This window comes from Squalius cephalus, assembly GCF_949319135.1.
Source record: "Squalius cephalus genome assembly, chromosome: 3".
Taxonomy (NCBI): domain Eukaryota; kingdom Metazoa; phylum Chordata; class Actinopteri; order Cypriniformes; family Leuciscidae; genus Squalius; species Squalius cephalus.
Window position 1 is genome coordinate 48143812 of NC_137124.1, and position 11141 is coordinate 48154952.

The following is an 11141-nucleotide window of genomic DNA, read 5'->3' on the forward strand; positions in this document are numbered from 1 at the left end:
AGTAAAACAGCACAAGGAAGACAGGTTTCATGTTTAATGCATTTTTTATTGGACCACACTACAAAAATAGGTTAAACATACAAACTTTTTAATAACAGATTTGAATAGAATAGAAATAATATCACAGCATTAATGTAGAATCAAGGAGTTCAAATACCACTTTCCAATATCAACATTTTTAACTTTGAAACATTTAATTCTGGCCCACTGCGTTTGAGTTGTCTACGCACACACACTTATTAATAACAGATTTGAATTGAAAAGAATAGAATAAATATCACAGCATTAATGTAGAATCAAGGAGTTCAAATACCATTTTCCAATATCAACATTTTTAACTTTAAAACATTTAATTCTGGCCCACTGCGTTTGAGTTGTCTACGCACACACACTTATTAATAACAGATTTGAATAGAATAGAATAAATATCACAGCATTAATGTAGAATCAAGGAGTTCAAATACCATTTTCCAATATCAACATTTTTAACTTTAAAACATTTAATTCTGGCCCATCGCGTTTGAGTTGTCTACGCACACACACTTATTAATAACAGATTTTAATAGAATAGAAATAATATCACAGCATTAATGTAGAATCAAGGAGTTCAAATACCATTTGCCAATATCAACATTTTTAACTTTGAAACATTTAATTCTGGCCCACCGCGTTTTTGAGTTGTCTACGTTGTCTGCCTGTTCGCCCTCTGGCTTCGGCCACCATCCCTATCAGAGGCTAACTGCAGACACCTGGTGATGAGCAGCTCTGTTTCCTCTTCTGTAGAATCTTTGGTCAGGGCATTGCGGCGGACTGCATCTGAGAAAAACACAAGATAGAAGAGGGCAGCATGACCACGTGATGTTACTCAGCAACCACCAAAACTTAATTTGGATGCAGGGCTCTACACTTAGCCTACATTTCTTTTTAATTTAAAAAGTTTAGGAGCACAGTCAAAAATTTAGGAGCACCTTCTGATCAATGACAAATTAACCTACCCATTATAAGGCGATGCCGGAGCATTCTTAACTAAATCACAGCCTTTGTGATTTCATGATAGCATTATGCTATATTATGATTGTAAATGGTTTTAAATAGATCGCGTAGCCTTAGAAAATGGTGTAATAATGTGGTTCATGGATTCTCGTCTGTGGAATGCGCCACTTCCAGTATTTTGCCGTTTACTCAACACGGGTAAATTGCAATTGAGGATTTTTTTAAATCGAGTACTCGACTTTAATCAAGGAATCGTTACAGCCCTAGTTTCAATGGAGGGTGCACCCAAAAACCCTGATCAGGTCAGTCGCACTGGTGCTCCTAAATACTTTGTCACCGTCACACCCAGGAAAAAAAAAAAAAATATTTCGAACTTTAGAGCCCTGGGATGTCACCACAGTGCAGTTATCCAGCACTGACACTCACCCAGAACCACACTTTTAATGAGTCTCGCCAGCGAAGTGTTCATTGCTCTTTTCAGGACCTGCCCCACAGTGTCTTTAAGAGTCATGCCTCCGACCATTCCAAGGAGAACAGTCTGAAACAAAGACATGTAACTCGTTAGTTATTTAAGGAATATAGCATGAGTGAGAGTGGGGACTGACTTTTAGGAATGATCTGATTAATGCATAATTTAACTCACCAAATTCTTCTTCTCCTCTGGATTCTTTAATGTCTCCTCCAAGCATTGTAGCTCCTCAATAGTTGAAAGTGGGAGCCCAAAGTGTGTTGGGTCTGGCATGAAGTCTGGAACTGCTGGAGATTTGTAGGAGCTGCATCAGGATGAGCAACTGCTGCTGTCTGATAGAATCAAGCTGGATGAGGATCTCCTTAGCAATTGCTGTAAGACACAAGAAAAAGCAGGCATAACAGATTAGTAGCAAAACATTGTACGTAGATATGTCAGAGTAAACCGAGAGAGATCACTTTGTAGAATTCCTACCTGTAGGCACAGCCTCCCGAGAAGACCTGTTTTTTGTGTCTTCCATGGTGTTGTTTTCCATGGTTGTGTTGACATTTCTGCCTTTATAACTGAGGGGATTATAATCAGAGGAAGGTTAAGTTTAAAATAAAAAATGTTAAATGTAAATATACTGTCATAAAGTAACTATATTTTTCTCCTGGTCCTTATTTTAAATAAATAAAAATATCAATAATTATCGATAGATATGAAACGCTTAGGCTATATCATGATACAGTTTTCAGCCATATTGCCCAGCCCTAATGAAGGTAACGTTAGCTAATAAACTTTTCAAACCTGCCTGTACAGACCACATTTAGCCAAAGGTAATGTTGATGTTAGCTATAAAGTGCGATTTCAGTTTGCGCCATAAGTACAACTAGAGGCCAATTCACACCGCAGACAAACGCCAGCAAACACCAACAAAAAAAAGTCACCAAAAGTTGGCCGTTGTATTCAGAATGTTATGAAAAATAAGTGTCATGTTCACACTGCCCCAACAGACACAGACAAACTCAAGCACCCACGGAAAAACACGAGATATTCATTCATTTTAGCAATACAAGTAAAAGATTGCAGCTTTCAGACACGACTTTCTTCTCGTTTTATATTTTGTTAAATGTCGAGAGTGCATCTGTTACAGGCCCCTGTGCAAAAGGCCATTAAATGCACTTCACGACGTCATGTCACAGCGTTCACAAAATGGCGGACGGTCTGCGCCATAGACTGTAAAAAATAGGTCTGCACATAGATCTTCACAACCCAGAACATTAATACACAAAATATTTGCAGCATGAACATATACATCGGAATTACAGGAGTCGTGTGCATATTAAGTTGTTGTATACCTGTAAAAACAGGAGCAAACGTGTCAGCGTAATCATAATCCCCAACTGTGCCCATACAAAAATGTAATATATGGCCATATATGTACTTATATTTTAAATAGCATGACATATATCTATACATATATTTGACTTGTATGAGAACACAATATATGCCTGCAACATATATCTATACATATATTTGACTTATCTGAGAACACAATATATGACTGCAACATATATCTATACATATATTCGACTTATCTGAGAACACAATATATGCCTGCAACATATATCTATACATATATTCGACTTATCTGAGAACACAATATATGCCTGCAACATATATCTATACATATATTCGACTTATCTGAGAACACAATATATGCCTGCAACATATATCTATACATATATTCGACTTATCTGAGAACACAATATATGACTGCAACATATATCTATACATATATTCGACTTATCTGAGAACACAATATATGCCTGCAACATATATCTATACATATATTCGACTTATCTGAGAACACAATATATGACTGCAACATATATCTATACATATATTCGACTTATCTGAGAACACAATATATGTTCAACATATATCTCTACATATATTTGACTTATCTGAGAACACAATATATGACTGCAACATATATCTATACATATATTCGACTTATCTGAGAACACAATATATGACTGCAACATATATCTATACATATATTTCACTTATCTGAGAACACAATATATGCCTGCAACATATATCTATACATATATTTGACTTATCTGAGAACACAATATATGACTGCAACATATATCTATACATATATTTGACTTATCTGAGAACACAATATATGACTGCAACATATATCTATACATATATTTGACTTATCTGAGAACACAATATATGCCTGCAGCATATATGAACATGTATGTGTCCAAACATGTGAAGAAAATATTTGAGTTCATCCATATATGATACCATATATCTGCATATATTACAGTATAGTATTGGTTTCTCGCATATATGGACAACATTAATTATAAATATGTGACATACATATTTGTTTTCAACATATTTAATAAATGTATGTAAACATACACTGTAACCCTTTACTGTAAATTTACAACGAATTTCTTACAGAATTGTAGGCTACTGTATTTCCATAATACAGTATTAAGCTGTATCTTTTACAGAACAGCTGTAAATATACAGCACATTTATGTTTTCGTCCTGATAAATTCGTTACCATCATACTGACTGAAAAGGCATTGCATTGTGGGATTGATTTCTTTCGCGCTCAATTCAGTTCAAATGTGACGCGTCATGCGAGCAGACAGTAACGTTAGGCAGCTACAACAGGCAAACTCGTTTTGTCAGCGGGATTCAACTGAACAAATAATCATTCCTGTTATCAAGATAAACAATGTCTGCGAATCTGTGAGCAATTTTAAAGCTTTTTTGAGGTTCGGTTCGGTTCGTGTTTCAAACATTAGTTGCCTGTGACGCAGCAGAAAATGGACGACGTTAACGGTAGCAGCTACCTGAAGACGGATGGAAGAATTTGTCATTGAATAATCTAACCTGCGCGTGACGATAAGTGGGATTTAGAGTTTGAGAAGATGGAGAATTGTTCAACTGAGTGATACGGTAAGCCAATATATAAGTTTTTTTTTTTTTTTTTTGCGTTCGCATTTCTACATTGTTTTCACGTATTTGGTTTGATTTTGCGAACGCGGTTTACTACCGTGGCCGCGCAAGCAATTCACTGACTCTGTTCCACCTGTTTACCAAGTAACGTTAACTTCGACATTTCATATAATAGACAACCTTTACCATGCTATTTGCATGACGTGCATTTGATATTTTTTTCGTTTTAGGCTTTGTAATCTGATGGCCATTGTTAATGTAAGTGCTTTTAAGTAGTGTTACAGTTATAGTCTATGTTGTAAAAAAAAAAAAAAAATGCTGTCAAATTCTGTCAGTTCTGTGATCGTGCTTTTGAATCGTTGTCAGAATTTTGCTAGCACATGAAAATCCATGTTCCTAATGCTGTTTTCAAATGTAGTAGGCCTGTTCCTGATTGCCATCCCATGGTCCTACAACTACTCCCTAATTCAAAGAAGTTAGACGGTGTTATCCTTCAAGCAGATAAGTAGAGATTATTCAGCAAATCTCATTAATTTGTAATATGTTTTATGTTTTGGTTCTGTTGATCAAGGTTGTGCTGTCCTTTTTAAAAATTGTTTCAGAAATTTGCATCGCTGATGTCCAGCAATCTACATTTGCCAGAAAGTCCACGACTTATTTCCTGGTATGTAAACATTAAAGGGGTAGATGAAACCTAAAATGAAAAGCCATCATTTACTCACCCTACTGCAAAATATGTTTTTCTTAATTAGTGTTTTTATTTTGTTTCCAGTCCAGATATCTACAATTCTTACATGAAGAAGCATTTATTAGACACGTAAAAATTGTCTTGTTTTCTGAAAGAATAAGTCAAAATTAAGTGAGTTTATGCTTAAAACAAACAAAATTATATGCCAGTGCATTTTAGCATTCTCAATTTTAATTTTTAGTTGAAAAATTTAATTCATAGAACTATGAATAGACAACTACATCGAACCACAGTGGAACCCACAGTAGTTATTTTAATTATTAATATTATTTATTTATTCTTTTTTTTTATTTTCTTTTTTATTCCATTACAGGTCAATCTCTAAGCAACCAGTGCTGGATATTAAGTTTGGAAGGTCAAGGTGTGTGTGAAGGATCACAGCCTCTTCATCACTGGCCTGGCAGCGCTGTTTGCCTCCTCCTATAACTTCAGCTTGCAGTACCAGGAAGAGGCAGCACCTTGAGTTTGGTCAGAGGTTAGTCATTGGCATATTTGCCATTCATATATATATATATATATATATATATATATATATATATATATATATATATATATATATTAGACTGAATTGTGTCACTAACCTTGACTTGACAGTATTTATTATGTTGACTACTGGTATGAACAATATGGCCCTGGTTTCCATACAGGGCTTAGCTTAAGCCAGGTCTAGGCCTTAATAAAATTAGGGTATTTAAGCAGCTTTTATAATAATGTATCATTAAAAAAAAAAAAAACATTACTGGTGTGCATCTTGAGATAAAACAGTGGCAGTCATATATTTTAAGATATATCGGTGCAAGTTGTTTTCAGTTGAAGGATTAGTGAAAATTCTGTCATTAATTACTCGCCCTCATGTCGTTCCAAACCTGTAAGACCTTCGTTCATCTTCAGAACACAAATTGAGATATTTTTGATGAAATCTGAGAGGTTTCTGAACCACCCATAGACAGCAACGTCTTTGCAACTTTTAAGGCCCAGAAAGCTAGTAAAAACATTGTTTAAATAATCCATGTAACTAGTGCAACCTTAAAGGAGAACTCCGGTCAATTTTAACATTGAGCTCATTTTTTTGTAAATTTGGAGTGCTGTCAATACAGAGAACAACGACAAAAATCGGTGTTGCCTACACCGTGTTATCCTCTTTTTAAAATTTGCACCCTGTTGACTTCAATTTTTAAACCTGCTTTTAGCCTCTTAACATCCTTGATGTGTCATACAAGTGCCCAGCCATGTGAGTGATTCCTTCAGAGTGAACACGGGTGAATCTGACTGCAGTAGATGTGAAAGATATCTTGTTGAAACATCTACAAATGTCCGTATATAGGTGAAAATGCCCCTTGAAATCAATTTAAGGTGGCAAATATATTACCCCTTAATAAAAAATGTTAATTTCTGTCACTGCTGTAAACTGACCACTGCATAGAATATGAAAAATATGAATATCTTTGTCAGTCAGCTGTCAACAGGCCTAAACAAGCCATGGCACCAAGCACAGAAACACAATCCGTAAAATGTTATCTAATTATTATCAAGAAAACTTTGAAAATATCGATCGAGACATATTTTGTCAATATTGCTCACCCCTAATGCATGGTATTAATTTTGATTTCTTCGGGTCTTAAAAAGGTCTTAAAAAGCCTTAAATTTGACTTTAAAAAATGTGCAGAAACCCTGCTTCATAATATTTAGGTTGAACCACTGTAGCTATATATTTACCAATGTTTTTACCACTTTTCTGGGCTTTGACAGTTGCAATGATATTGATATCAATGGAAGGACAAAACTATCAGATTTCATCAAAAATATCTTCATTTGTGTCCCGAAGATGAACAAAAGTCTTGAGGGTGAGTAATAATGACAGAATTAAAATTTTTGGGTGCAAACATGCATTTAGTCTGGTAAATCATGTTGTCATATATGCAATAAACTTGCAAGGCTTGCAATTAAGTTAAATTATTTCTGTCACAAAGGTTTGGGCTGGATTCTGGCAGTGTGTGCTCTATATAAACGGAGAGTCTAAAGACTGCCTTTCCACTGATACTCTGATGGCACCGGATGAGGGCATGATATTGTTAATGAGCTGGGTGATGAGTAGACAAAAGTTGTAGAATAAAACTTTAAATCTGGCAACCCCACTTCCAAAAATTTAGTTAGTTGACAGTGTGCATGTAAACAGACACATTGAGTTGATGTGTTTTACCAGGGCAGAAAAAATATCAGTTATTGATCACAACATCCAACATTGCATTTTTTTTTTTCACAACATCCAACATTGCATTTATTTTATTTTTTTCATGTTGTTCAGTTTTAGACCGCTTTTGTGCTGTCTCTCTTTGTCAAAATATATACACTCAGTTAATAATATTTAATTGTTGTTTTTTTCTGCCTTTTAGACGCTTTCTTGACATCAATCCTGAACGTGGATCAAAAACAAAGAAAGGACAAGTAACTTCAAAGAAAACTGGCCAAGTTGTGCAAAACAAGAACACCACTGTAAGCCTACAGGTGTCCTCACTTCTGCGAAACCTTGCAGACTTTGAATGGGATTTCGTTTGCACTTTTATGGACTATGGTCGTTATAAAGCTTGGAAGAGCCAGGACATTTTTTAATAGAACTCTGATTGTATTCGTCTGAAAGAATAATGTCATATACACCTAGGATGACTTGAGGGTGAGTAAATCATGTGCTAATTTAAATTTTTGGGTGAACTATTCCTTTAATTAAGTGCTAACTGTTACCTGTTTAAGTGTTAAAATTGCATTTTATGTTTAAAAAGTAATTCAGCCAACATGTTCACAGAAGGCAATTTAACTAAATAAATGTTTTAAAACCCAGAAAATGTTTTCTTTTTCCTAGTGTGACTACTCTTATGAAACCTTAAAGTATAATATTTTAATTATGTAATAATAAAAGCAGTATTCCCTGTAAAAATACAATTTATTGCTGTCGACAAGTTTAATGTAAAATGTGGTATATGCTGTATTTGGTAATTACAGTGGAGTACTGTAAATGCTGTTTACTGTAGTAGTGTTGTAAAAATACAGTATGTGGATAGCAACCCAGCTGCCAGTATTTAACTGTAAATTTACAGTGAAAAGTTTTACAGTGTACATGCATGTGATACTGATGCATTTTTAAAGCTGTGGCATATGGTTATGGTACTTTGTGGATGTATTTGTCAAAAATGACAAAGAAAACACTGCATTATTGTATTAAAATACTATATTTGGTATTCACACAATAGACAATCTCCAACTATAGGCATTTAATTTCAAGGCATTCAGATATAAGGTTTGTATCCCTAATACATGTGAAAGTATGTACTATAGAAATAAGTACATATATGCATGTATAAATATATGCGTCATATATGCGTGTATACATATATGCGCCATATATGCGTGTATACATATATGCGCCATATATGCGTGTATACATATATGCGCCATATATGCGTGTATACATATATGCGCCATATATGCGTGTATACATATATGCGTCTTACATATATTTCACATTTATGTGCATATACGGGAAAATATATGGCACTTACATGAAAACGGCCATTTTTGATATATTTTGAAATATATGTTTCATATATGTATATGTGTTTTACATATATGAATTTTGCATATATTCTCATATATGCAGCAGACATACATGGGCACTAACATTATATATGTAATTTACATATATTGACATATATTACATTTCTGTATGGGTGAGGTCGCCGGCGCAGAGCTCCTCTAATGTTATAAGAGTCCTCAGTTCATTTTCATAATAAGAGTCCCGATCTCACTCAGCAACAGACATGACCCAGCTTTCAGCAGACCAAACTCCCACATCATTCCTCTATTTACATATTAAAATAAATATTTTCTTACAGGATCAAAATGTCCACATACTTTCTGACAAAACGTGTTTGTTGGCGTTTCTCTGTGCGGTATGAATTGGCCTTAAGCCAGCTAACATTTGTTCCACTTCCACAGATCACAGACTGTGCTCGTAAATATTATTCACGTAAATTGCATTCAATAAAAACGGTGTCTAGCCTAGCGACTAATTCTTTGCCAAGCTAGCAGAACGAGAGCTGCTAGCGCAAAAACAGCGCAGCTAAGTTAGTCAATGTTAGCTTCGTTCGCGCCATAAAAGTAGCTTTCATATTACCACTTGCACTAACGTTACTTTACTCAAATAAGAATTTATTGTTGAAATGTTGATGCTTTTTTAGGAAATTGAACACAAGACTTACCTCAAGTTCACCGTAATGGCGCAGGATCGAAAGGGGATGATTTTAAGTCAGGCATTGAGTTTTATCTCAGGAAAGTTGTGCACACGTCTTGCGTGCTGACGCTTGCTGCAGCAACTGTTGAAATCGGCTTCATACTGCAAACGCATCTGAGCCGAGCGCCCAGAGTTAACCGTCACTGCTGGTAAACATTTGAAATAGCCAGTAAAATTAATTTTAGACTCATGTTGCTAACAAGACGTTGTGCATGTAGGCTACCCATCCCATAGATATCATGTTTAAAATACACGTAAAGAATGATCTTCATGACAACTAAATATTTTTGCTATGGTTATAAATATTAAAGAATGCTCTGTGCAAAATTACACTATTATTATTATTATTATTATTATTATTTACCGCAGATATTTGTTTTGGAAGTCACGACATTCGACGAGTATAACATCCTAAGATACAGTCAGGAATTTACGTCAATTTTAAAATAATTTTTATGTTAATTATTGCTACATTAAAACCATCCTTGATTTAACCTAAGCCGAGTCATTTCCAGAAGTGGTCCAGATCATACAGCAGAGCCGACCAGTTACGGTGAACATGAATCGGCCCAGTGCTTTACAGCCATAACAAAAATGCATGTGCCAGAGCGAGCTGCGGGCCACAGTCGGCCCGGTTAACACACGCCGATGCCGAGTCTGAGCCGCAGGCGCCGCGGGGCAGCCGAGCTCGGGCCGATTATACATGCTATCTGGGATGCTATTCACATATGTGAAGCACTGTTAAATATTGAAATACATTTAAAAAATATATATTTTTTCAAAAATACATTGAACATACATCTTTTAAATTGTTCCTCATGTTACATCTGTAAATATGTGTACATATTGTGTATATTTCACAAAATATATTCATGCCTTATGTCATGTTTAGTTTTTAATAAATGTTTTTGCAATTTTATTTCTATACCACGTTAACCATTTATAAAGCTATATAATATTATAGGCTATTACATATTACATTATATTATAGCCTATTATAACCTATTATATAAATGATTTTGTAAACATACACTCATGCTTCATTTACTCCTTCCGTTTACAGTTTGGTGATGGCCACTAGCCTATACACGTAATAATGTTAACCTCATATTTCTGGATATTTTATCTGATTATCAAATAATTCCCTCCATCAATTCTTCTTTTATGTAAATGATGCGTGACTTCTACGTATTTTAATTGGCGCGCGCACTCGAGTTGCATTTGAACCAGATTTGAACTGGAGTTACTATAGAGAGCCTAAGTCCCGCCCCTCCGCTTCCGGCTCATGGGACCTTATTTCGGAAAAAATATGTATGGAAGTCAATGGCGAGAGATAACTTATCTTTTTATTCCGTCTGAACTGTGCCCTGAACTACACATATGATGTTTGTCAATTTAAAAGGTAATTATGAAGGTCAAGAAAGTCGCAGTTTGTCATAAAACAGAAGAGTAACGTTTAGTTTTATGTGAAAATCGCTCAATGAACTACATCTCTCGTCTCGCACTATGTACGTCACAAGATCCGTTGCTCGTATGTGTGTATTCTGGCTCAAAACACTCAGGCATGACGGCGTAACGTTACGATTATAATGTAAGACTATAGAAAACATGACAGACGTTAGCTTCAGTAAAGTTAGCTTCATTCATTGAGAGAAAAGGTATGACGTCGCATG

The 11141-nt window shown here is 35.1% G+C and overlaps 1 protein-coding gene and 1 long non-coding RNA gene across 2 annotated transcripts; one reads left to right on the forward strand and one right to left on the reverse strand.

The window, feature by feature from the left end:
• Positions 1–633: 633 nt before the first annotated feature.
• Positions 634–2825, reverse strand: LOC307156148 (uncharacterized protein). Its single transcript, XM_079867368.1, has 5 exons — positions 2803–2825; positions 1937–2025; positions 1637–1834; positions 1420–1531; positions 634–816 (listed from the first exon to the last, which is right to left on the reverse strand). Exons 3-5 carry the CDS (start codon positions 1733–1735, stop codon positions 683–685), a joined length of 345 nt encoding a protein of 114 aa, XP_079723494.1. The 5' UTR covers positions 1736–1834; positions 1937–2025; positions 2803–2825; the 3' UTR covers positions 634–682.
• An 825-nt stretch (positions 2826–3650) lies between these two features.
• On the forward strand, positions 3651–8027 carry LOC307156182. Its single transcript, XR_013820673.1, has 4 exons — positions 3651–4435; positions 4854–5099; positions 6933–7027; positions 7577–8027. It is a non-coding gene; the product is annotated as an uncharacterized lncRNA (long non-coding RNA).
• Positions 8028–11141: the final 3114 nt, after the last annotated feature.

What these genes read in the sequence shown, in the direction of transcription:
- LOC307156148 (XM_079867368.1), bottom strand. Translation starts at nt 1,735, where the DNA reads ATGCCAGACCCAACACACTTTGGGCTCCCACTTTCAACTATTGAGGAG. An exon ending in CAGAGGAGAAGAAGAATTTG is followed by an intron (nt 1,532 to 1,636) that starts GTGAGTTAAATT and finishes TCTTTGTTTCAG; the next exon opens with ACTGTTCTCCTTGGAATGGT. An exon ending in CATTAAAAGTGTGGTTCTGG is followed by an intron (nt 817 to 1,419) that starts GTGAGTGTCAGT and finishes TGTTTTTCTCAG; the next exon opens with ATGCAGTCCGCCGCAATGCC.